The sequence below is a fragment of the Mytilus edulis genome, chromosome 7 (assembly GCF_963676685.1).
Source record: "Mytilus edulis chromosome 7, xbMytEdul2.2, whole genome shotgun sequence".
Taxonomy (NCBI): Eukaryota; Metazoa; Mollusca; class Bivalvia; order Mytilida; family Mytilidae; genus Mytilus; species Mytilus edulis.
The window spans coordinates 19,806,425-19,834,393 of NC_092350.1; the positions used below are offsets into that span (position 1 = coordinate 19,806,425).

General features: G+C 33.9%; 1 protein-coding gene across 1 annotated transcript; it reads right to left on the reverse strand.

Annotated features, from left to right (window-relative positions):
* Nucleotides 1-1,227: 1,227 nt before the first annotated feature.
* LOC139480955 (fap1 adhesin-like) lies at nt 1,228-27,130 on the reverse strand. The gene is made up of 13 exons (XM_071263947.1): nt 26,800-27,130; nt 26,214-26,465; nt 24,265-24,383; nt 23,187-23,328; nt 16,677-16,787; nt 15,464-15,611; nt 14,736-14,858; nt 12,455-12,541; nt 12,013-12,101; nt 10,604-10,690; nt 9,934-9,991; nt 1,700-6,875; nt 1,228-1,314 (listed from the first exon to the last, which is right to left on the reverse strand). The coding sequence occupies exons 1-12, from the start codon at nt 27,049-27,051 to the stop codon at nt 1,705-1,707; spliced, it is 6,639 nt and encodes a 2,212-aa protein (XP_071120048.1). The 5' UTR covers nt 27,052-27,130; the 3' UTR covers nt 1,228-1,314; nt 1,700-1,704.
* Between the last annotated feature and the right edge of the window lie 839 nt (nt 27,131-27,969).

The following is a 27,969-nucleotide window of genomic DNA, read 5'->3' on the forward strand; positions in this document are numbered from 1 at the left end:
ATTTAATGACGATTTTTATACATTTTAAGTGTCTACTTCTTATGTTTAAACTATAATATAACAAGAATGTGTCCCCAGTACACGAATGCCCCACTCGCACTATCATTTTCTATGTTCAGTGGACCGTGAAATTGGGGTAAACCCTCTAATTTGGCATTAAAATTTAAAAGATCATATCATAGGGAACATGTATACTAAGTTTGAAGTCGATTGGACTTCAACTTCATCAAAAACTACCTCGACCAAAAACTTTAACCTGAAGCGGGACAGACGGACGAACGGACGCACAGACCAGAAAACATAATGCCCCTCTACTATCGTAGGTGGGGCATAAAAATGATCAGATAGACAAGGTCTTAAGGTCTACAAGGTCTACAAATAAGCCAACATGACTGAAATCCCTAGTCGACTCCTTTTTATAGTGTTTGCTGTTTAATTACGATCTTTTAATTTAATATATTTTGTGTTTAACTATAGTATCCTGAAAACAATAAAAGACAGATACACACTTCGAATACAAAAAAAAATCAATAAGCCCAAATGTACAAACCCTGAAGTGGAGCTTTACATAAGGGTATATATATACGATAGAAGCTTTACACAAGGGCATATATACGATAGAAGCTTTACATAAGGGTATATATATACACGATAGAAGCTTTACATAAGGGCATATATATACGATAGAAGCTTTACATAAGGGTATATATATACGATAGAAGCTTTACATAAGGGTATATATATATACGATAGAAGCTTTACATAAGGGTATATATATACGATAGAAGCTTTACATAAGGGTATATACGATAGAAGCTTTACATAAGGGCATATATATACGATACAGAATGGATTTCTTGTGGGTTTTACTTCAAGTTTTGACACAATAAAAATATTGCTACGAACTTAGACAAATATGCAAATGAAAATATTCCTTCATGAATTATTTTTTTGAGATATTTCAATTCGTGTAAAAACTTTCAAACGATAAGAGATATTTTCAACAATTTTTTGTTAAGTGTTTCTTAAATTATAGGCCAAAAAGGAATTCTTTTCAATGACCAATGCAATTAAAATTTTGTGAAATCATATATATTTATTTGTAATCAATTTCTTGCCAATACAAACGCAAAAAAAAAAACCCAAAATCAACCGTTGATTTTTTTTTTGTGCAATTTAAATAAAATATTCGTGAAAGTTATAGGGCAACTTAAATAACTTTGATAATTTTAAATTTTATTATTTATTCTCATAATTTTACAACTTGATTCTTGAACCGCAATCTTCTTCCAATTCTGACACAGACTTTTCAACCTAAAATAAAGAAAAAATTAAAAATAACAATAATACTTTTACTGTAATTTATCAGTATAAATATTTACCATGTAACCATTTTAGAGTAATTTATCTGAGTAGTTTATTTACAGCAATTACTAGTCTGTTAACGAGGTTGTGAGTTCGACTCCAAACCTAGATTAAAAGGTTTGAAATATTTCCTTCCGATGGTTCTCTCTATGCACTATTGTTCCCTTAATCGACAAATATGTCCGCCATGAGATAGTCAATAGTGTTGAAAGTGGCGCTAAACACATATACACTCAATCAATTATACTATGTTTATGAAACTGCTTCGTATAATTGAAAATCATTAAAATTGCCTTGATTTCATTTGTGAATAGTGTTCGGATTATATACTTACTGAAATTAATGAAACGGGGGACGTTTACAGGACTGGTTTTCATCATCGTTTGAGGAACGCACAGATATCTTGGTTTTGTGAGATCCACAAAGAGATTTGACCTCCAACGTTGCTGTATGAACAGGTTTTATGACTGGCTTCTGCATATCATTTGAAGGTATTTTTGAAGTAGTTGATATTTTATCTCCTACAGAAGAAGCTGAAGGTATTCGAATTTCGGGTGACGATTTCTTCGCAGCTGATTTCTTGTCAATGTTCAGACTCCTTTTTGCGTTAGTTGGTACGACTTTTTTCTCATTTTTTTCCATTGTAGAAACGCATCTGTTTCTTTCTTTTTGTGTGGGTGTAATTCTAGTAGTTTGATGACTTTGTTCAGATACAGATCTCTGTTCAACTTGTTGTCTCCTATGTACTTTCGGAGATAGCAGATTTGTTGCACGTTTAGGAGACTGAACTGCTATACCAGCGTTTGTTGAGCGTCTATTAGGAGTTTCTTGCCGCTCTGCAAAACGTTCACGTGAACTGGTTTCAAGTTGTTTTGTCACGCGTTCATTGAGCACCGGACGTTTGGGATCTGCATGAGGTATTCTTACATGATGAGGTAATATTGGACGACCGGGAAATGGACTATCCTTGTGAACAGCAGTAATAGTTCGTGCATTGGAAACAACATGTCTGTTAATTGGTGATCCGTTTGTAGGGTTTGCATTCATACGTGTTCGCCTGTTATTCATATTTGCCACTGGAGTTGTCTTGGCAGATTTCTGTGGAGTAACCATACACATTGGTTTTGATTTCCCTGTTTTTTCAAAAGAAGAGTAATTATTACTAGGAACTGACTGCATCATACCATATTCTTTGTTGTCAAGTGGTTTGTCTCTTATTTCACAATATGAATGCAGTATTGGCACTGGTGTAGTCTTCAAAGGCGTATTCACCCTATCACTTGACAGTGCAGATAAACGACATTTGGCTGCATTTGGATTGATATTGGCTTTCCTATCGTCTGATTTGTTTGATTTGCTACTACCTTCAGAAGACAGAGATTTTATCGAACCCTGTTTCTTTCTACTGTCCTCATGTATGACAATATCATTGTCAGAGAATGAACTGGCAATGTTTGATAAGACATTTTTTACCAGCTTTGTAATAATCTCTGACGGAACGGATGTTACAGAAGCGTGCTGAATAATATCGATATTTTCCTTTGATTCATTGTGCATATCGGTCATACTTTGAACGACCATTTTCAACCTATCTTCGTCTATCACACCAGTTTGCAGTTCCGCTTTAACTTTTTCAAGAGTGGCCACGACAAAGTCCTCAACAGTTTTGTCATCACTAGCGGACGATTTAGAGATATTTAGTGAATTGTCTTGTTCATTCAGAGTTGCCACTGGATATCGCTCAGAAAGGGCAGTTGCTAGCTCATGAACCTCTTTTTCAGATAATTTACCACTTTCTACGTTTGACAAGGTTTTTGAAACTGCTTCAGACAACAGCTCAACAACTTTTTCGCCAGGTATTTCACCAACGATTTCTTGCTTTGAGCCTCGAGTGCTCTGAATATTTTCATCATACATCCTCAGCATGCGAGTTGTCATTTCGGCCATTTTCTGCAAACTCATGGTACGTCCATCCAACAACATTGATTCGCTCACCCCACTTGGTATTACTAACAAATCAAGAGCCACTTCCGATTCTACAGAAGGCTGAGATGCACCTTGTCGGACTTGGTCATTTGTTCTAAGCTTGTTGTTTTCTAATGTTTCAATGATCATATCAATTGTATTTTCTACAAAGTTGTCAATATTGTGATCCGATTCCTTAGATTGGCCGGCGTCCTCCACTGTGTTTTGAATAATATCAGTGACTGCATGTCTCACATTTTTATTATTTGGATCTCCGAAATCTCTTTTTATATTTTGAAGAGTACCAATCACATATTTCTTAGTACCTTTGCCATCAAAGTTGAAACTATTCATTGTTATTTGTTCTGCATCACTTTCACCAACAAAATCTCTGACTATGTTATGAAGAGCTTCAACTACTACAGCCTCAGCTTCTAGTGAAACAGTCGATGTACCTTTTATGGAGTCTGAGTTGGTAACAGCCAGTTTTTTGTTGTCTTCTTCTTTTTCTCTAATTGTTTCCGCCATATCCTTAAGTATATTGTTCATAACATCCATTACAAAAATAGAAGTTTGACTAGCATCGTTTGTTATTCCCTGCATGTCACGCATGTCAGCGTAAGACATTTGGTCCTGCATGTTTTCAACAATATCTTGTAAAGTTTCCAGAACGAAATCCTCTATTACGCCCGAAGATATCCTTTTCTGAGCGTTTCCGTACCCTTCTCCTGCTATATTACTTATCCTATCAACAGACCTATCCAGTCTCATGTTAGAAATAATGTTGTTCAAGGTTTCAAGAATATGAGTTCCAATCTCATTAGAGGATATTCTACATAGAAGATCGTTTTCAAAGTTTGCAAATGAAGGACCTCGTTGTCCATCTTTTCCTTCTGAACCTTCTGATCCTAGCTCAGTGTCTGAAGCTAGTGGTTTACCACTCAAAACAGTTCTTTCAACTCTGGTTAAAAGCTGTTGAACTAATCTATTGGCTACCATTGACGACGCTGTTTTCATTAACATTCCTGTATCTGAATGAGACATGTCTAGGGTAAGTCCTGCTGACTTCATCCTACTTTTTCTAACGTCACTTAAAACATCTGCTACTGTTATTTTAACGAAGTTTGATAATACACCAACATTCATAGTCTGAAGAATACCACCAACCGCCAAAATATCATCGTGTGTGCCAACGTGTGATACAAAATGCCGGAGTATTTTCTTTAGGTAACTGGATGAGTGTCTGCTGCTGGCTATTTCTTCAAGAATACGATTTAGAGAATGATTAACTTCAGCATTTGATTTTATATTGTCACAATTTTCTGTATCAACTGTTCTCAAAAACAGTATAACTTCGCTGGCATCGGTACTTTCTGTTACTTGAGACTGTAAATGTTTGATGATTGATGACACCAAATTTATGATATCATCTGGCATTTCTCCAATTATCTTGCTACGTGATCGTTTGCTTTCGTCTGCAAATAACAGTAAATCATCCTCACTAAAGTGACCAGATCTTAAATCCCTATCAATTTTGATGATAGTTTCTCTAATCAAAGATTCGGCAAGTTCTGAATCGGCTGATGTTGGCACCTCTCGTGGGAACATAACACTGTGGTCATACTGATATTTACGTAGAATAACTCGAAAAATTGCTCTCACTTCCTGCATTGAAATCTTGTCTTCTCTTAATTTTGAAATGATATTACGCATAATTGTGTTTAATGTTTCGTTTCTATCAAAATCCTCAGAAAATATCGAAACAGCAGAACTCGCCATGGAAACTAATGTCATTCTGTTTAACTTTCCGTCGTCGATCTCATCCATAATTGTACCCAGTGCAGACCGTACGACATCCTCTGCTATCTTAGAGTCATTGGAAGCTACCAGAGAGATTGTCGATGATGTGGACTGCAATATGCATAATGCTAATTCTTTCAACGCCTCTTTCTCCACATTTCCTTTTTCAAATTCGACCTGCAAAGACTCCAATAGATGTTCGATAAGATTATTTGCTACAGCTGTGCTTGTCAGTGAAGGCGTCCTCCTTTCCATACTGGAAGATCTGTCGGTCATTTTTTTCCCACAATAGATCAATTCTTGTCCGATCTCTTCCAGATCTTTTGAGTCAAGTAAACCGGCGTCTAAGTCTGCGAGGAGATACTTTATATGGTTGGTCAAAACTGCGTGCTTATCTTCTCTTGAATCGATAATCCGCTGAACATTGGTCACCATGTCAGCTACGTCAGACTCAGTAAAATAACCTTTCTGCAAATTCGTGTAAACGACCTTCAATACATCTGTAACAAACATTGATACATTGTGGGCAAATGGGATATCTTTTTCCTCAATGTCTGTGTTTGAATCTCTCAAGACATCGTTTATTGATGATGTCAGTGTCGTTGCTATCAGTGTTAGTTCATTGCTATGGGCTCCAATTATCTTTGCTTTTGCTCGTTCAATTGCATCCTCTACAACCAATCTTGCTATTTCAGTTAAAGATCTACCTTCTTCATCCAAGGTTGCAATAACATTATTTGCTATACCAGACATCTGTGCTGTCGTTAGAGATTGTGTGGACATTGTTTTAGCCAGTTGTGTAAGTGTCTCTAATTCCTTCGTGTCTCCACTCAGTTCTGTAGTTATTCTATTAATCACAATATTAACAAGATCGCTTAAAGATTCTTGCGAAGATTCCTTAAATGACATATACGATGAAACGAAAGCATGAACCACACGATATAGTGATTCACCTTTTTGGCTTTCAAGGTCTTCTATAATCCTTTGTAAAATTGACTTAAAATTTGTATCTGTAGACTCATGTGTGACATTGGAGCTGACCTCAGCATTCATTAAATTAAGCATGTCTTCAATCATTTCTTTGGATAGACGACCGTTTTCCACATCATCTGCCAGTGTTTGTAGTGTTCTAATGATGAAGTCGTCTAGCATTGCATCATTGGTAGGAGATTCTACATGTAGATCTTCATCTTGAACAATGTCTTGTAAGGTATCTTCCACAAATTTATCGATTGCTTTGTCCATGGACTCCTCCATGTCAACGCTATCACTACCAATGATAGACAGCGTTAACTTTGTCAGGTCTTCTTTGCTAAGTTGGCCTCTTTTTAAATCACCTAGCAACCTTTCTAAGGTAAACTTAACTAAATTGTCTGCGAGACCGGAAACTTGATACTCGTTCAAATCATTGACATCAAGATCTTGCAGAACTGCAATTTCATAATCACGTTTCTCAACCATTTCCATACAATATGTTGTCAGTTGTACAATATCATCTTTCTGAAGTTTGTCCTGACTTAAATCGTCTAGAAGTCTCAACAAAAGACTCTCTGCCATTTTCATATCTTCTTGTCTTCTGCGTTCTGCCTCCTTCGCTTCTTCTAATTTGATATTTTCCATTTTGTAAATTGATGGAACAGGTGTAACCTCATGATCACCAGTAGGTTTATAAAAACTGGTTGTTAAGCTTTCGCCACTCGTGTGTGGAATCACAGATAGCCTTCCTCTAAAGGAGATCTGACCCTCTGAAAAAAAACAAAATACAGAAGAGGTGTCAAGCTTTCGACAGTCGTGTGTGGAATCACAGATAGCCTTCCTCTAAAGGAGATCTGACCTTCTGAAAAACAAAATACAGAAGAGGTGTTGAGTTTTCGCCACTCGTGTGTGGAATCACAGATAGCCTTCCTCTAAAGGAGATCCGACCCTCTGAAAAACAAAATACAGAAGAGGAGTTAAGCTTTCGCCACTCGTGTGTGGAATCACAGATAGACTTCATCTAATGGAGATCTGACCCTCTGAAAAACAAATATAAAAACTGGTTGTTAAGCTTTCGCCACTCGTGTGTGGAATTACAGATAATCTTCCTCTAAAGGAAATCTGACCCTCTGAAAAACAAAATACAGGTTGTTAAGCTTTCGCCACTCGTGTGTGGAATCACAGATAACCTTCCTCTGAAGGAGATCTGACCCTCTGAAAAAGAAAAAAACTGGTTGTTAAGCTTTCGCCACTAGTGTGTGGATTCACAGATAACCGTCCTCTGAAGGAGATCTGACCCTATGAAAAACAAAAAACTGGTTGTTAAGCTTTCGCCACTCGTGTGTGGAATCACAGATAGCCTTCCTCTAAAGGAGATCTGACCCTATGAAAAACAAAAAACTGGTTGTTAAGCTTTCGCCACTCGTGTGTGGAATCACAGATAGCCTTCCTCTAAAGGAGATCTGACCCTCTGAAAAACAAAATACAGAAGAAGTGTTAAGCTTTCGCCACTCGTGTGTGGAATCACAGATAGCCTTCCTCTAAAGGAGATCTGACCCTCTGAAAACAAAAAAAAAACTGGTTGTTAAGCTTTCGCCACTCGTGTGTGGATTCACAGATAACCTGACCCTATGAAAAACAAAAAACTGGTTGTTAAGCTTTCGCCACTCGTGTGTGGAATCACAGATAACCTTCTTCTAAAGGAGATCTGACCCTCTGAAAAACAAAATACAGGTTGTTAAGCTTTCGCCACTCGTGTGTGGAATCACAGATAACCTTCTTCTGAAGGTGATCTGACCCTCTGAAAAAGAAAAAAAAAACTGGTTGTTAAGCTTTCGCCACTCGTGTGTGGATTCACAGATAACCGTCCTCTGAAGGAGATCTGACCCTATGAAAAACAAAAAACTGGTTGTTAAGCTTTCGCCACTCGTGTGTGGAATCACAGATAACCTTCCTCTAAAGGAGATCTGACCATTTGAAAAAGAAAAAAAACTGGTAGTTAAGCTTTCGTCACTCGTGTGTGGAATCACAGATAATCTTCCTCTAAAGGAGATCTGACCCTCTGAAAAAGAAAAAAAACCTGTATGTTAAGCTTTCGCCACTCGTGTGTGGAATCACAGATAACCTTCCTCTAAAGAAGATCTGACCCTCTGAAAAAGAAAAAAAATGGTTGTTAAGCTTTCGCCACTCGTGTTTGGAATCACAGATAACTTTCCTCTAAAGGAGATCTGACCCTCTGAAAAAGAAAAAAAAACTGGTTTATAAGCTTTCGCCACTCGTGTGTGGAATCACAGATAATCTTCCTTTAAAAGAGATCTGACCCTCTGAAAAAGAAAAAAACTGTTTGTTTAGCTTTCGCCACTCGTGTGTGGAATCACAGATAGCCTTCCTCTAATGTAGATCTGACCCTCTGAAAAAACAAAATACAGAAGAGGTATTCATTATGCTATAAGAAATTGTAACTGGGTCAATAACCCTTAATGCACCTCAAAATGATGAATTTAAAAGTTGTGTGTAAACTCAAAATCTCTGTGTAGTGCTAATGGACATGTTTCTATTCTTTAGAAATGACTGAGCTCAACCATGTGTGGTGATTTGGAAAGAAGAAGAACATATAATAATTGTGTGAAAACTATGGAGCTATTACATGTATGTGTTCAAAGTATTAAATTTTCAAAGAAATTATTGTGTTAAAAAAAGGGATTTTTTACCACGAGTAGCCGCATCACGAAAGGATTTTAGGGCTATTCTAATTTATGGAAAATGTAATCTCATTTTGTACACCTAAAATGTAACCAGATTCGAAACGAGCTATCATACATATTCAAGTTTACGATATGGACTGAGCTACAGGAAAAAAAGTTACCATTACCGCCTATGGAAAAACAATTAAAGATATTTACCCAACTGACTACTTTATATGGTTCAATATCCCTTAGGTGGCCAAACGTAAGGAACACAGCTAACTAAAACATATATCCATTAAAATATTGAATCAAGTGATCTAACTATTAAAAGTATCCCAATTTCAGATAAACTCTTGAATGTTGAGTACCAAAGGCAAAATTCAATCAATGCGACATGTGTCTTAGTTTCTATAGCAGTGTGCTTAAAAATATAAAAGTTACGTTCTTAATCACAAGAAAAAAAAAGGAGTTTTAATATAATTAAAGGAATAACTCTTGAACATAAATGTAAAAATGCTGAAATCGAACTTGACTTGTATTTATTTTCATGGTCCATAACTTTGTTTTTAAGTTTGGGTCAAGAGAAACCTCAATTATAATCCATACATTTTACACAAATCAAATCGTTTCGGTAATTAAGGGCATAGATATAAGAATATCTTGTATGAATGCCAATGAGACAACTTTCCATTTAAGTCACACTTTGTTGAAATAAACCATCAAAGGTCAGAGTACGGCCTTCAACACAAAACTATATGGTAGGGATTTATGTTTAACGAATAGAGTCAAATTGAAGTATATTCAGAACCAGAACATGTTAATGGTACTATACAGTGGAACTTGCCTTCTCCGACACACTGGGGGACCAGAAAATAATGTCGGTTAAACAGGGTTTCGGAATACTCAGGGTTTTTATTTTTTTGCAAGGATAGGCCAATTTTGGGACCATGAAAATGTGTCGGTTAAAGCAGGATGTTGGAATACTCAGGTATCGGAGTAGGCAGATTTACAATGTATATAAATATGAACCCTGCGTTGTCCTAGACCGACATTTGCTCGAAATACAATTGGTTTGATGTTTTTACTTTGGTTGAGTACTAACAGTATCAATCTAACCATACAGTTCTTAGCTTATACATACCTTCATGACCATCGTAATCTTCGTCATCTGGAAGTGGTAACATTTCACTGTAGTGTTCCTGAATAACAAATCAGTTGTTATAGAGAACATAATCGAAATATTTGTTATGAAAACATGTGATCTCCGTAATGCAACACCTGTCTCTGGAATAATCCCGTACACAACCAATTATACCAAAACATGTATTTATGGTTAGCGAATACAATATTTGATTGTTAACACTAGACCATGTTAAATTGAACGATACCTCATATTCCAGTCTGAATATCGAAGCAGTTAATGTATAAAACATTTTTATCCTGTAATCAGCCAAACTTTTGTCCAAATAACAGGCATACAAATAAAGTTGAGCTTTTTTCTGCAATAGCAATAACACAGTAACCATGAAACGTGTTTCTAACATAAGAGCAAAACATGCAATACATAGTTAACATTTGATCAGTACTGTTTAACTATGTTACTAAGAACACATGAATTTTCTTGAATTCAAGGCCGGTAGAAATCCAAAGGTCACCAACAGACATTTGTATCCGACACCAATATCACTACTTGGTTTGTGGTAAGTAATATGCGAGGTATATTTCGTGACATTTTAATTTGTGGAAATTACAGTTTACGTATATCCATGTGGATTATTATTAATTTTCGAGTAAATATATATGCATCTTACTTGTTTTACGGTATTGTATACATCCATTACAATTTCTCTAGCCTTTAGTTGGAACTGTTCTTCTTCGTTGGCAGAAGTGTCTTCAAACTTTTAAAGAAACAAGAATACTATAACCATTGATCAATATGCCTCGTTAACACTGTTAAAAATGTCCTGTACCAAGTCAGGAATATGGCCATTGTTATATTATAGTTCGTTTCTGTGTGTGTTACAATTTAACGTTGCGTAGTTTGTTTTCTCTTATTTTTTAGTGTAAATTGACATTGCGATAAGACGTGTCACGGTACTTGTCTATCCCAAATTCATGTATTTGGTTTTGATGTTATATTTGTTATTCTCGTGGGATTTTGTCTGATGCTTGGTCCGTTTCTGTGTGTGTTAGTTACATTGTAGTGTTGTGTCGTTGTTCTCCTCTTATATTTATGCGTTTACCTCAGTTTTAGTTTGTTACCCCGATTTTGTTTTTTGTCCATGGATTTATGAGTTTGAACAGCGGTATACTACTGTTGCCTTTATTTAAACTTTCTTGGACAGCGAATCTCCAAAACACTATTTTTGACAAAGGAAATTAAGTACTGATCAGTAAGATCTCACTTATGTGTAAATGATAACCTTTAAGAATATTCTTTTTCAAAGAATCAATGAGTCTTCTTGTATCCTAGCTAAATTAACGGGCTCTATATTGTAATAAAAATTCTACATCTACGGCCGATTTCCTATCGTAATCTCTTAAACAAATGAAATATAAAATGTCATAACAGACACTTGCAAAATAATCCTTGTTTGTGAAATTGATAATGTATTTCCATAGAGTGTTTAACTATGATGGCATTAAAAAATAATGGTTCGGGAAAATTTACGTCGCACGCTTCAAATTTTTAATATATAGATTTAATTGATGTCTATTCTAACAAGATACATATTTGGAACAATTTCAATAGTTGCAGCGTAAAGAGAACAACCATTTATTGTCTCAAAACAAACATTTTATTTTGTATTCGACTCGAAACAGTAATGAAATACTTGGGACAGCCTTGTATACAAACAGTTTCTACGCCTTGTACAGATACATTTTATATTTTATGGCAATGTTTAGTTATTATATATTTAAACGCATATTTCTCGAATATATTATATATGCTACGTACTACAACCATCTTTTGGACGTCACAATGCCATGTTGACACATAAAGAGCATATGATGGCTTTTACCGGAGAGAGGTTCATTCGTGAATTGTGGTTAGTGTTTCAAAACAGAACCAATTTAGAATTTTCATTGTCCCTTGAAAAAAGAATTTTACTAGCTGTGTTTTATATTTTCAATTAAAAAATCCTATTTGTAAATTGGAACAATGATTTATTTCCAAACAAACTTAGTGAATTGTTTGGTACGAACATACACACCGTACCTCGTCTCCATATGTTGTCTCGTCAATGAAAATTGATATCTCATCATAAGCATCAGTCAGCATTTGTAAAAATCTTTCTGATCTCTTCTCTAAAAAAACAAATTTTGACATGTGAGCATATGTTTTCAGTTTGTGGATAGCTACATGACGTAATGACCATAACATTAAGTTTTTTTTAAACTGAAAATTTACGAACACAAATTGATACCAAGTTAACCCTACAAGCATAGCTATCATCAGTCTGTTCAATGAAAACATGTGCATGTACAAAATGAGGCGGATTTGAACTGGTGTTTTAGCATTCAACTTTTGTTCACGTTACGGTGTTTAATTAATTCAAAGTTAATCCCTAACCTCCAATAAGACGCTGAATGTAAAAAAAATGATTTGTCTCTAACGATTTCTCTGTAAACAGTTTCATCCTTACTGTCATACAGCTTACCTTTCAAGTTAGACAACTCCATTCTTCTAAGACTTGATACAATACCCCACATGCTGAGGAACTGTGGTTTTCGACTTCGTCTTTTCGCTGAAATTATGAAACAAGTAGTATTATCTTAAAAGGATGTGTATGCATTATCTTTCACCAACAGTTACGGTATAGAAATCATATAGATAAGATTGCTGTTTTCGATCGTTCATATCTTAATTCCGATATTGATTTACAGTGCAGCATACACTAAAGATCTTTCGGAATACTAAGGAATATTATTTCTACGCAGTTCACCTGTCAGTCAGAACTAAACAAGACCAAGGGAAAATCAAAATAAATGTAGATAAGACGCTGGATTGACAACAAAAACAGTATAATATTAACTTTAACGTTCTAAGCTCTATTTTCTTGTGCAAATAAACTCATCATAGATACCAGGATTAAATTTTGTATTTACGCCAGACGCGCGTGTCGTCTACAAAAGACTCATCAGTGACGCTCGAATCCAAAAAAGTTAAAAAGGCCAAATAAAGTACAAAGTTGAAGAGCATTGAGGACCAACATTACTAAATAAAGGCAACAGTAGTATACCGCTGTTCGAAATTCATAAATTGACTGAGAGAAAAACAACAAATATGGGTAATAACAAACTAAAACTGAGTGAAACACATCAAATATAAGAGCAGAACCACGACACAACAGAAACACAACACCAAAAAGCAACATACACCGAAACGAACTAGTTTACCCTATAATAATATATCAATGGCCATTTTCCTGACTTGGTACCGGACATTTTTAGAAAAAAATGGTGGGTTGAACCTGGTTTTGTTTTTAGCCAAACATAAAAGTTTTGCCAAATACAGCTAATTAAGGTACTCTATTCCTGGTTAGAAAAGCCTTAGTATTTCAAAAATTCAAACGTTTTGTAAACAGTTAATTTATAAATATGACCATAGGAATGATAATTCACGTCAGCACAGAAGTGCTGACTAATGAGCTGGTGATACCCTCGGGGAATTAAAACTCCACCAGCAGTGCCGTTCATGAAACAAGAGACGTGCTAGACATAAGTTAAAATGAAACAGTTTTCCTGTGGTCTTGTGTTTGTTTGTTTGCTGGAAATTTTTGTTTATTTTTTCTTCACAGCATTGAATAAAACGTTTCCTGTATCTATACTACTAACGGAAGATACCGATTTCGTTGAGCCGCATCCCCTCTGAAACCATACAAAGTCAGAAATATTTGTGATATGACGTATAAATGTAGTGTTTTGTTCTCCTAAATTTGTCCCTGAAAAAAAAACTTTTTTTGAGAAAAAAAAACGAAGTCGGAGACTGTCTTATACGTTTTCGCGCATGATCAGTCGACGTTCTTCCCTCGAAAGGAGTATGTTCGATAAGGCCCTAAAATGGCCCCCTTTTTAGCGTAAATTTCAAATTGGAATTTATTGACTAATATCACGATAAATTATAGCTAATACATTGACTAGATAGGATATAAGCCATTTTGTTGAAAATTTTACATTTCTGCGTTTCATTATGACGTCACAAGTTTTACTCATATTGATTTTTCACGAAAAAATCAATGAAAATGGGTAAATTTCCAAAGATTATTTGACAGGAAACATAGAGCGCATACGTCGACAACAAAGATTTTTTAAAATAATGTTTATGAAGACATTTAACATGTCTTATTTGAATATTAAGCTTGTCGACGCATGCGCTCTATGTTTCCTGGTCCTTTATTTGGTTGAAATCCAGCTGATTTTGTCAAATTTCACCAAAATCCCTTATCTTGACCTTTTTGGGATGTAAAAATCAACGTGTTAGAATTAAACTTTGACAAAAACAGCTCTGTTTAAACATTTTCACATGTCTTTAAGGCAACTTAAAACAATTAATGTCTTGTAACCATGAACTTTATAATTGGGGCCAAATATGGCACTTACCGAACTTACTCCTTTAAAATCTTTTTGTTTCAGCACTTGCCCAATTGTACTGTGATTTCGCTGGTATCTTCTACTTTAGTACCAATCTTCTCCTCCTGCTAATTTGCCCTTTTCCAGTGGTTTTAAAATTGATAATTCTTTTTGTAAAGGCGACATTTTAAAAATGAAATCGTGATACATGGAAGTTCATTGGAGATGGACTGTTCTTTAACGTCGATTTACCATCCTTAACATTGAAAGTCCAACCAATGACGCACCATCATTTTTAATTTGGGGTGCAAATGCCGAATTTACCCATAGTCAATTACCAGTATATACTTTTATAGATGAAATACTAACCATTACGCCGTGCCATACTCTTTATATCTGCGAGAGCTAATCTTTCTGAAAGACGCCGTGCGTGTTTTCTTTCAACGGCCTCTTGTTCCTGTTTCATTTTTTGTCTGATTTTCTCTAAACTATCTGTAAAATATAATCGTTGCAAAAACTGAATTTCGTCAGTGTCTTCTATGGATATTCGATGATGCAATCTTATATAAATATGTTTTAGAATTTGACTTATTCTAACGATGATTGATAATCATTTGGAACAATAGTTAAAATACTGCTTTTACATGATAGTTTAAGAAACATCATGTCTTCCCTTACAAACAACGTACATTCTATGATGTAAGCTTAAAATATGCTTTAAAATTTAACTAATATAAACGGTGATTGCTAATCATTTGGAACAAAAGTTAAAACTTTGCTTGTACATAGTTCACTAAACATGACACATCTTCCAGTACAAACAACGGAAGAGGAGATAGTACAAATAAAAGTCAAACATCAACATGGATTTCAGTACAGATTCAATATTATAAATAATTATCGTATTCCCAAATCAACAGCGCGTATAATATCTGCACGACATTAAAGTAGCCTAATATAGACATTTTATTTACATGCATTTATGTATATGAATAAATCATATCCAAAGAAAAAAAACCACTTATTGGTAAATCTTATCTTAAAATTAAACGATTGAGCTGCATCGTGCTAAAGACATGAAGACTTCGTTTACATACCTTGAAGTTTTTGTCTTTGGATAGTCGCACGCCTTTCCCTTTCAGCAATACTTTTGTCTTTTTGTTCCTGAATGCGAACTAATGCATCAGCCTCTCTAGATAGTTTCTCTTCCTGACTTCTCTTTCTAGACTCCCATGAATCTTGTATCTAAACAAGAACATATTTCAAAAGTGTGCTTTTTATTCAGGTTACATATTCTTTCAACTGTGCATTTATAACACAATTATATCAGTTTCTAGAAGAATGTATCTATAAGTACAATACGATTCCATATCCTTTTAAAATAACTCCAAATAAATAGTAACTGACAAATACCATGCCTAAGTATGAAAATCTTAATCAATTATAAATAGGGCTATATTCCGTTTTTATGAACAATTAAAGTTGCAAGGTGAACGTCAATTGAACAGCAACTCGATGACAAAAATAACTAAAAGACATTTTTCAACAGCAGATAAATAAATAAGTATAATCTACCTGTATTAACCAATATTTATTGTTTATCGTTGATTATCTCAACGATATTGATTTTCTCGCTTGAGCCGGTACGGCGAAAGCGAGAAAAGCAATCGAGTTGAGCTGACCAATGACCAATGTTTATCGTTATTTTACCTAGACGACGATGTCAATTTCATGTAAATTTCATTAGTAACGCCACGTGCCTACTTAGTTTCTAGCGATACTTTTTCATCTTAAGGATGTACTTAGGTGAGGTTTTGGAATTTGTGTCAAATGTTCGGACTCCTTGGTGTTTTTCCATATAATACAATGTAAAATATTTTGCCCCATAACACCCATTTATTTTTTCATATAAGATTTAATAGCTCATGAAAGGTCATTTACCAAAATTTTAGAAGATTCTTAATTTTCTTTCTTTTGTTTTGAGACCTAATAATACCAATGCAAATATAAGGTAAAAGTCCGAGTCAGCCTTTTCCCGCCATTTTTTAAATCTCAAATATCTCGAAAAGGAGGTCCATGACCTATCAATATTTTTAGCTTATTTTTATCCTTAATTGATGCTCTATCAACTTATAGTATCAATTTTAACTTCTTAATTTATTAATTTTCACCTAACCTCACCTAAGTACATCCTTAAGCGAGTAGCATGATATAAAAAAATATCACAAAAGAGAGATCAAAGGAAAAATGCAAAAAATAGCGACAAAACTCGATAATAATTCAAAGCACGCTTTATGTTAAGTTAGCTACCTTTTGCCTTTGTTCCATCAGCTGTTTATGTTTAGCGTCTTGAAGCCGTTGCTGACGCTCTCGCTCCTGGGTTTTCCAGCGTCTCATCAGCAGTTGGTTTCTTCTTTCAATCTATGAGAGAGAGGCAATAAGAATTTTGTAATATAGCAGAAAAAAAATCATCTTTGCATTTGTATAAAAAGAATGGAAAAACATTACATTGTATTCTAAAAAGAGAATATTATTTCTATGTATAGAAAAGGATCTAACATTTACTACATTTTATAAAAAGAAGAACAAAAGACCATTAAATTTTACAAAAAAAAAAAAAAAAAAAAAGACCATAAATTTTATAAAAAGAGGGAGAAATTTATTACCTAATATTTATAGAAAGAGAAAAAAAATCACTGCATTTTATAAAAAGAGAGAAAATATATACGTTATATAAATTTAACAATAGTCAGGAGTTATTAAAGGTGGTTGTTAATGATGAGTGATTGATCGACAACGAAAACACCTTTGACTTCATGCAGTGTGGCACCGTTAAAGTCCACAATTCCTCTAAAGTCCACAACACCGCTAAAGTCCACAACAATTTTCCGCTAAAGTCCACAACGCCGCTTAAGTCCACAAAATTTCCGCTAAAGTCTACAAAATGACCTCCGCTAAAGTCCACAAGAAAACACCGTTAAAGTCCACAACAACAAGTTCCGCTAAAGTCCACAAAAAAGCACCGTTAAAGTCCAAACATTTTTTTTTCATTATCAAAAGACAATTTTCTGTTTTTTACACCCGATATTATAGATCTAATTAAAAGCACGGACTTTTGTTCTTAGAAAGTATTTCTTGTCAGCATTAATTATATTTTTGATGAATGAAAAAAATATAGTATTTGATTTATCGATTTTTATGCGATTTTCTATCAATCAAACATACAACATTTCTGAAAAGCTATCTAACTATTATAGTCTTTTTATTTTTTAGTAAATATTTGTTCATCCACAAGAAACTCCAACATAGCGTTCTCTTTATGTATATGCTGGCGACATAATTTGGAGCCTATATTCGATATTTAAATTTCCTTTGCAATATCTATAAAACATAAGTAAGATTTCCATTCAGTGTCTGTTAGGTTCCACAGCAGCCAAAACGGTCCGTAAATCTCAAAAATAGACTTGGATCCATCATGTTCTTTTTTGAAATCAAAATAATGATAAAGAATACCACACATTCATGCATTTTGTGGTGCTTAGCAGATTTCCATCACTCTTTGGTTTGCATATAAAAAAGAAGATATTGTAGGATTGCCAATGAGACAACTGTCCACAAGAGACAAAAATGACACAGACATTATAAACAACTGTTTGTTTTGTTTTCAAAAAGGAAAATGAATTTGTTTCAGAATGAAAGATGAATTGAATAAATTATACGCGGATGTGGTTCTGTATTGTGTATTATCCATGATAAGTTTTTTTTCAACAATGCTACATGTATATATATGTTCCAGACAATAAGAGTATATCTGATTTGAACCCTTACACGTACAATGTGGACCATATAAGTATACCTGAACGTATACTCGTACCGTATGAGTATACTCGTATGGTTTAGTATGAGGTCGACCATACATGTGCATTTGTCAAATTTATCAAGAGTCAGAAAATGAAATAAAAACTTTAACCAAATAAACTAGAGTCTCTAAAGAGCCTGTGTCGCTCACCTGTATTTACTGATCCTTTGGGAATCATTTAAAATAAGGTTAAAATCATAATTTATAGTATAAGATATCATTAGATACTATAATAATATCTAATAAAATCAACGGTACTAATTTTGTTGCACCAGATGCGCATTTCGACAAAACATGTCTCTTCAGTGATGCTCGTGGCCAAAATATTTAAATCCAAAGATTATATAAAAGATGAAGAGCTATAATCCAAAAGGTCCAAAAAATATAGTCAAATTCGTGAAAGGAATCAGAGCTTTGTATGAGGGAGATACATTCCTTAATTTATAATAATTTCTAATATTTTGTAACAGCAAATTTTAATAACACAAAAAATCCGTATTTTCATGCCAGTAATAGCAAAGAACTCAGGGGCAGCAACCCAACAACTGGTTGTCTGAAAATTTCAGGGCAGATATATCTAAATCTAATGAACATTTTTGCCACCGTCAGATTTGCTCTAAATGCTTCAGTTTCAGAGATATAAAACAAAAACTGATTTTACCCTATGTACTATTTTTAGCTATATGTATATGTATGCCATCTTCGTTCGCGGGCAGGGTCATCGGAGACATTTTTTAAACTATATACTCTTATGATGATTGTGGATAAGTTTAGTCACACTTTGTTTAAGTAATTTCAGAGGGGAAGATTTTTGTAAAAGTTAACGATGACGACGACGACGCCGGACGACACCGAACGCAAAGTGATGAGAAAAGCTCACTTGGCCCTTTGGGCAAGGTGAGCTAAAAAGTGACGCTACATTTTTTAGTATGAAATTAAGTTCAAATGCTCAAATTGCAATTGAAGTTATGGAAGTACATACATGTATATTTTGGAAGATAAGTTTTTAGAACATTTAGGAACGTTGTACTTCAAAAAGCGATAAGCCAGAAAAGTAAAATGGTCAGAAGTATTTGTCACCTATAATTAGTTGTTATACATATATCATGAAATCTACGGGTATTTTTCATAACAAATATTAGGAACTATTTCATGTAAGATTTTAATCAAAATTAGTACCAATAGAAGCAGACCTCTCATAGGTTTATTTGTTTATTTGGTAATTTATCTATTTTGAAGCGTTAATTCTCAATTTCTGATGATATAACACAAAGTTTATATCTTATCCAAAAAATTTGATTTACACCAAAAATGAAAAACAAAATTAACCGAAGAAAAGTATGACCAAATAAAAAAAAACTTGCCGACGTATTTGTGTGTTGAGAAATCCAGAACTAATAAAAATAAGTGTCTATGAGCATTGGAGGGTGTGGGAATAGGATAAAGACAGGATGTGGATATAGAATAAAGGCGATAGGAACGTTCATCTTGCATTGAACCCGAACACCAACAATTGTTGAACTATCCTATAGTCATATTGATTGATAAAATGTACGTCACATCAAAGTTCACGGTATCGCTTTCAGAGTTAATTCGTTTCTTTATTCTCTTTTAAAGATACTTTTTTTGTATTTTGAAAAGGCTAAATGGAAGACTAGTATGAAGTTTTAAGCTGAAACTTTTACGAATTATATAATATCAAAGAATGTTTCTGTTCTTTTCAATACAATTTTATTGGTTTAATACTGTAGAACAGATTTAGCGTTTTGTGAGTTTATAGAAATTAATCTTGTGAGTAATTTTACATGTGATTAAAACACTTTACCAAGATAAACAACTAGTGTATGTATATTTTCTTAAGCCCCATTTATGGGCATTGGTTTTTCCTTTTGAATGGTTTTACACTTGTAATTGTTGCGGACTTTTATAGCTGGCTGTTCCGTGTGAGCCAAGGTTCCGTGTTGAAGGCCGTACCTTGACTAAAATGGTCTTTTATAAATTTTAACTTGGATAGATAGTTGTCTTATTGGCACTGTGACTCATACCACATCTTCCTATATCGATCAAATCAGGTTTTGTTGTGACATTTTGGTAGAAACCCATTCAACGCATCGATATCTGATACTAATCGATAAAAATATAACTTAAAGCATAGAATATTTTCTTTTTTATTTGGAATTTATCATACTGGCTTCATTTTTCCGTTCTGAAAATCAAAACAGAAATTAATACCGTTAAACGTTGGTTAAAAGTTTTGCGACAGGAGACCTTTGGGAATTCATAAACTTAGTATTTTTTTGTTTAATGATATAATCAAGATTGTTGCATGCCGTTCAAATGTTATAGATTAGGAGGCACATTTGCTTTGTACATTAATTATGTCAAAAAGTGATTATATGCAAAGAAATAAGAGAAAAAAATTACTTGTTGAATGCAGTAAATTAATAATAAGTAACGAATTTACAAACTTTTTAGAAATGATGTCCAAATTGGCCATCAAGATCAAAATTGATAGAACAAAATCATATACCGATACTGTACTTTTGTCATGTATCAAACTGATAAAAAAAAAAACTACCGAGAAGAAAGGCCAATGCTTTGTATTGTACTAACGGGATAAAAATAACGAATAATATGTTTTTAACAATAAAAAAATTGGTGTGGACTTTAACGGTGCTTTTTTGTGGACTTTAGCGGAACTTGTTATTGTGGACTTTAACGGCGTTTTCTTGTGGACTTTAGCGGCGGTAATTTTGTGGACTTTAGCGGAAAGTTTGTGGACTTTAGCGACATTGTGGACTTTAGCGGAAATTTGTTGTGGACTTTAGCGGTGTTGTGGACTTTAGAGGAATTGTGGACTTTAACGGTGCCACAATGCAGGAACTTTTTAGGAAGAAAGATAAGAAGTTAGCAATATCCTTTAACTCTACTTTCCGCTATATAGATGACGTTCTTTCACTAAACAATTCAAAATTTGGTGACTATGTGGAACGCATCTATCCCATCGAATTGGAGATAAAGGATACTACAGATACAGTTAAGTCGGCTTCATATCTTGACTTACATCTAGAAATTGACAATGAGGGTCGGTTGAAAACAAAACTTTTCGACAAAAGAGATGATTTCAGCTTTCCAATTGTGAACTTTCCATTTCTAAGTAGCAACATTCCAGCAGCACCTGCATACGGGGTATATATCTCCCAATTGATACGATATTCCCGTGCTTGCATTTCCCATCATGATTTTCTTGATAGAGGGTTACTGCTCACAAGGAAGCTATTAAACCAAGAGTTCCGAATGGTGAAGTTGAAATCATCCCTTCGTAAATTTTACGGACGCCATCACGAGTTGGTTGACCGTTATGGAATAACCGTTTCACAAATGATATCGGATATGTTCCTTACGTCGTAACTACAATCCCCTTCCCTTTCATGAATGTGACCTACCGAATTAGACTATTTACCGGATTTGTAATCACATAAGCAACACGACGGGTGCCACATGTGGAGCAGGATCTGCTTACCCTTCCGGAGCACCTGAGATCACCCCTAGATTTTGGTGGGGTTCGTGTTGTTTATTCTATAGTTTTCTATGTTGTGTCATGTGTACTATTGTTTTTCTGTTTGTCTTTTTCATTTTTAGCCATGGCGTTTTCAGTTTGTTTTAGATTTATGAGTTTGACTGTCCCTTTGGTATCTTTCGTCCCTCTTTCAGTAATAATAATTGCTTCCCGTGATATTGATAGACCTTTGTGAAGCTTTATTTTGGCAGCAATTTGTTTTTTTTTTTCAACTTTGTTTGTTATCTTCGTCATGATTTGAATTGCCTCCTCTGTTGAGTAAGTTGGCGTGACTTGTTTTATGTTTGTTTGTAGCGATGGTGTATGTGCGTGAAACTTTGTAGTAGTGGTGTATTGCCAGTGTGTTTGTAGCGGTGGTGTATGTTTATTTATTATACTTTACGTTAAATTCCATATTTTTACTGGCTAATATGAAGGTGTTAATTTACTCTATCACATGGCTGAACGGGTGACAATTTTTTTGAATGTTACCCTCTCGTCTCGACCAATCAAAAATCGACAATTCAAAGGAAAATGAATTGAATTTACATAAAGTTATTAAAGAGAATGCGTAAGTTCTACGTTTTGGCTCAGATTTTATTATTTTACTGTCAAAATAAATTTAAAACATTTTGCTTCACTTCTGTTGATTTTTCTAATACCCGTAATGTTGTTATATATGTGATGTCATATAAAATACTTTTAAATACAATTCATCTGTAAAAGACAATAAATAAATTTGATGTTTTTACTGTCTTCTGATTGGTTAAAATTATTAGTTTTATTTTCAATGTTGTCAATTTTGATGGCGACACGCCCACTCTGACGTTGTGTATTCATACGCCAACATTTGTGTACGTTGTTATTGTTAATATAAATGATATAAAAAGTTCTTTGAGCCTTATTTTTGATAGAAATTTATTTATAATGAATGGCAATAATTTATTTTGATTTTATTGAACCATAAAACTAATTTTGGACTCTTCACATTTTACATAATCCACTTCGCGGATTATTCAATGTGAAGAGTCAAAAATTAGTTTTATGGTTCAATAAATTCAAAATAGATAATAGCCATTCATTAAATAAGGATAGGACATTCAGTATAATAAATTGAATAACACATAGCTGAGAGGGTGATAGAGCAGATTGGTACCCCTCGAAAAAGCATTGTCAACTTTGGCTTCGCCGCGGTTGACAATGTTTTCTCGAGGTAACAATCTGCTCCATCTCCCTCTCAGCTATGTGTTATTTATATAGTGTTTTGTAAGTTGTTTTGCTGGTGTTTGTGTTTTTAATGAAAACACTAAATGTCACATGTGAATATGCCTATACCATTGGAAGTTTAATCAATCAACTTTGAGACAGTCCCTAGCGAAATAAACTTTATTAGATAACATACCATCTCCTTGTGTTGTTGAAGTGTGTGTTTCCTTTTCCTCTCGCGCTGTTTATTTCTAGCGTCTCTTATTGACCTTTCTCCGTCTAGTTCATTCAATCTTTTCTTTTGTCGCGTTGATTTACATTGATGCTCTCTTTTATATCTATATCGTAAAACAAATGATCAGTATAAAGTTGTTTCGGCATATAATAAGTTATTTGGGCGATAGAAAGCGGAGCAGATCCTCATAATATGCTTTGACTGGCTTTAATTAATAAATGTATCATAATAGGAAAACCACTATTTAGACTATATGATATATTTAAGGAATGACTGTAATATATTTTTTCTGTCTATGAAGAAATATTATCAAAAATATGTTGCACACTAAATAACCCGCGTTTTCAGTATTTAAGAATCTTAAATTATGTCTAAAGACTATGAGCTGATATACAAGACAATGGCAGCCAATCAAAAGACGCAAGTTACATCCAAAATCATATTATATATATATAAATTTCTCTATGCACTCGATGGTTCACTACATATACAAATGTAGAAGTGATGTAGTATATGTATTATGTATTACAAAATGTTAATATTTTATTAGTATTAGTTTGTCTAAGTTTTTGTATGTTATATAAAAGCAACACGTTCAGTGGACTTTGAAGTGTATGGAAATCAGAATGAAGGTATATTAAAGATCGAGGTACATTTAGTTTGAAGTTGATATTGTTGTCAACACTTATCAATGCCAATTTCTTAACGAATAATTAAAAAACTATTGACGGATGTCATAGGAGACAGTCAAGACCAGAATTTTTGATTAAGGTTTTAAAACAGCTCCCGGTTTAGCCAGCCAAAATATCCGATGCACAAGTAAAATGTAGCTTGACTAAATATACACTTCTTATGGTTTGACAGTCTGTCACATTTTGGCCTGTGCGTTCGAAAGCAAGCATGTGCGTTATCAAATTTGTTTCCGTTTATTAATTTGATAAAACTTGACCAAATCATATTTTTTTTTATCTGAGAATGTCGGAGACTGTCATGAAATAGAAGTTCCTTGTTAATGTAATAATAAAGAAATAAAAATAACTTTTGACGTCGTATTTTGTTGAGTTCTTCCATTCGTTTTTGTACCATCTCTAGTCTCTTCTTTGTATAACTCTCTTGAAGATCATTTGAAGTACTTCTTCTTGAATCTGCCATACATTGCTTGGAAATATCAAAATTCATAACATTCATTTAAATTCTGGTAGTAAACCATCTGGTTTTTAATTGAGAGCTGTCTACACATTTTTCTTTAAAATAGAATTGTTGTCAAATTTCTGTTTTAGTATCAGCAAAACAATTGACTTTTGGACAAAACACAAACTGCTAATGGTGCGATATCATCTCGTACATAAATTTTTTATTAGACTTGTTAAAGTTTCTCAAGTAGACAGATATCAAAAAGTTAGGCCAGCATTACTTGTAGTATTATTGAACAAGTGGTATATCAAACATCAATACAGTGATGACCATGTTTATTTTGTCTGGATAGTTCTTGTAGAGAGATTGCTATCCTGTTCGATTCATATGTTGTATTGATTATAACGATGTTTTCATCCTGGACATGTGTGAAATAGTTGCCACCGGACATATTTAGAAACAACAATCAAATCTGAATTTCTAAACGGATTTACTTATAACCTGCCGCCTGTTTATAATTTCGATAATGCAAATAGAGATATTTAAATAGCACTGGTGGTTACGCAAAAGATTCAAAGTAAATGAAATCAGACTGAGAAGGTAAAAAAATCTCCATCGAAATGAGATCACTGTAGAGAGTAAGTCAAAACATCTTCATTATAACGAGATGTGCCAATGGGGATTTTTGCCTATTTTTTGGCAAGTTTCATAGTCAATGGACCATGATAGATGGGTAGGTCAAATAATCTCAATGAAAATGAGATATGCCAATGCTAATCCAAATGCATACCAAATATCATTGACTTACTATTAGTATAGTTCCCTTCTGATATCGGAACGTAGATGGAAATTTGACATGAAACTAGACCATGAGAAACTGCACATGTTCATAAAAAAATGAATGTACATGTATAACTTTCAAACTTTCTTAGACACGGAAAGTTTTAGAAATATCCAGATAAAAAAGTTGTCATTTTTAATTTTGATTAAATCATTCTCGAAATAGTTCTTTAAAAACTCTATGTTATTGCTACTGATTTTCCGTTTTATTGACAATATAACATGCGTTTGTCTATTTAATTAAGTACCTTTTACCTTAATTGACCTAACCACAAAATTAAGCAACAGTTGATGAGGCTGTAAACGCCACCGACCCCGGAAAAAGCACGCCTTATTCTCACTTCCGCTACGTATAGTTGTAGGCGAGGCAAAAGGTTTTTTAATTAATATTAATGTAATTTATGAATGTAGTCAATCACAACTCTGATTTCTGTCCAAACCTAGTCTATAGTTTTGTTCGTATGGGATATGTTATATTTATGCATTTAATTATTTATTTCTGTCCTATTGCTTTTGTGTAATTAAAAAAAGACATGCTACTTTTTTTTTAGAAAAAAACAAACTCAAAATCATGTGTGTGCAATAGTGAAAGAACTTATTACAACTAAGGATTTTATGATAGGAGTTCAAACGTTGTATTCGCGCATTTAAAAGCTGTGATTTGAGTTTCATTAATATATAAGAACCACAAAATAAAAAAAAGCTTGTTCAAAAATTCTAGATTGTTTTAGGATAATTTTTTGTAAAGATAAGAAATAATTGTATTGCGTTTTGATATTTTCATAGCTCAACCTAGCGAATATCGCCAATATCCTTTTTCTCTGTTTTGATTACATGAGTAAACCAGAATTTACGACCGTAATATCTAAGATTGACGTCATCATGTTCTTTTACAGAACAATGCTTTCTGTTTAGTACTATGATATCATACCTTGTTTGTATATTAAGTTGTATTAACAGTTATTAATTCGACATAGAAAATACATCTATTTTTTAACAAAACTGTAGTATTACCTTTTTCTGTTTCTCGTATGCCAATTCAAGAAGAAACATTTTTCGAAGGTATTGTCTATATTTGTTAAATTCTTTAAGGTCACACACCACTTTTCCGTCGTGTAAATATCCATTCCGCACCAAATGTCGCCTCGTCTGGGGAATATTAAAATGGTTGCGTAGATGTGGATCGTGCAACGGTTCATATTGACTGAATGCAACATAGCCGTATGGGTCAGTGAGGTCGAAGTCTGTTTGTGCCGTTTTATGTTTCTGTAAAAAAAAGAAAATTTCTGTTGAATTAAAACCTGTTCTCATGATCTTCCATGATATTTTGAAACTTGACCACAAAATTCACTTAAGCAACATTTCGCTTGATTTGTGAATTAAAATCTAAGAAGTGTTTACATACTGGCTGAAATTTCATAACATCTTGAATATTTGTATATTTGAAAGGAAAAAAAGATATCTTCATGTTGTTTTTTGTAGAGCTCGAAATCTAAGACGTCTTCTAACTTGAAAACTCCCTATGATTTACATGTATGCTATATCTATATAAGAAACTTAAAATTGAAAGTAATGTTAAAAGTAAAAATATCATACTGACCGGTTCACATAAGCTAGTCGTGCACAATTTGTAAGACCCTTTTAGGTTTGGATAAACTGGTAATTTGGCAAACAATGGCACCTCTGACCAGAAAGGCAATCCATCACCTGCAGGCAAGCATTTCTCCTTCTCTGTTGTTTTGGGGCGTGGTTGTAGTGTTAAATGTTCCATTTTGTTACCTTGAGTTCGCAGAAAAGCAGCCGCCAGCCATATTTGATTTGTTTTGGCTGGTCTGTCGCTACGCATGAACATTTGACGTTACAATTGTATTTATGACGTGAAAAACGAAACTTCTTCATAACGCATATTTCAACTTCTTCGTCTTGTAAATAAAATAATTCACTTAATTATTCATTCAATCTTAAACCATTTTCACGGAAACGGGTATCAAAACAATAAGAAATTCATGAAGCAGTTCCCCAATGCCTAGCTAGATTAAAACTGCATAAGCTGTAGCTGGTTTCAATGTCAAAGAGCAAAAGAGGAAAAGGGAAATGGATCAGCTGGTTCTGTTTACTACTACTTTTGTTTGAGTGTAACATAAATGCAAGCGGATTCCAGTTTAATTATGAAATACAAAGAACTCACAGTAAGTCGAAAATATTGCATTAAAACTAAAAGAACGGGAAAAACTTGATGAACTAGGAAATAAATTGATTTGTGAAAAATATGCAAAAAAAAGTGTTAGTTGTCTTTCAATGGTCTGTAGAGTATTGCTGAATACACCGCTGCTTTATTTTTAATACTAGCTCAAATCACAACAATTTCAGGGGCGTTTGAAATTAAGTGTTCGGTAACTTGACATTTATAAATGAAATGTCTGCCATCATTAAAAAATGCCGCCGTTGCTAAAATATAACACATTTTAATCGGTTTAAACGTAGGTCAGTATAATAATTTTGTGGAATCATGGTAGTGTTCGAATCCCAGTCGGATGAAATGAACTAATTTTAGAACTTGACATTTACTGCTTCTCCGCTTATATAAAAGGTCGCTTCATTTTAGAGAAAGAAAAGTTAAAGATTGGAAAGTTTTTTTTTCTTCTGTTGATTAAACATTATCGGTACTAACATCGGTTCAACTTTCTCTAGTAAGTATATCATTGAGTTTAAGTTGGTCTTTTAACCAGCAGTTACAACAGCAAATGGTACTGCATGTACGTATAATGCT

What these genes read in the sequence shown, in the direction of transcription:
- LOC139480955 (XM_071263947.1), bottom strand. Translation starts at nt 27,051, where the DNA reads ATGTTCATGCGTAGCGACAGACCAGCCAAAACAAATCAAATATGGCTG. An exon ending in TTCAACAACACAAGGAGATG is followed by an intron (nt 16,788 to 23,186) that starts GTATGTTATCTA and finishes TCTCTCTCATAG; the next exon opens with ATTGAAAGAAGAAACCAACT. An exon ending in TATACAATACCGTAAAACAA is followed by an intron (nt 9,992 to 10,603) that starts GTAAGATGCATA and finishes TTTGTTATTCAG; the next exon opens with GAACACTACAGTGAAATGTT.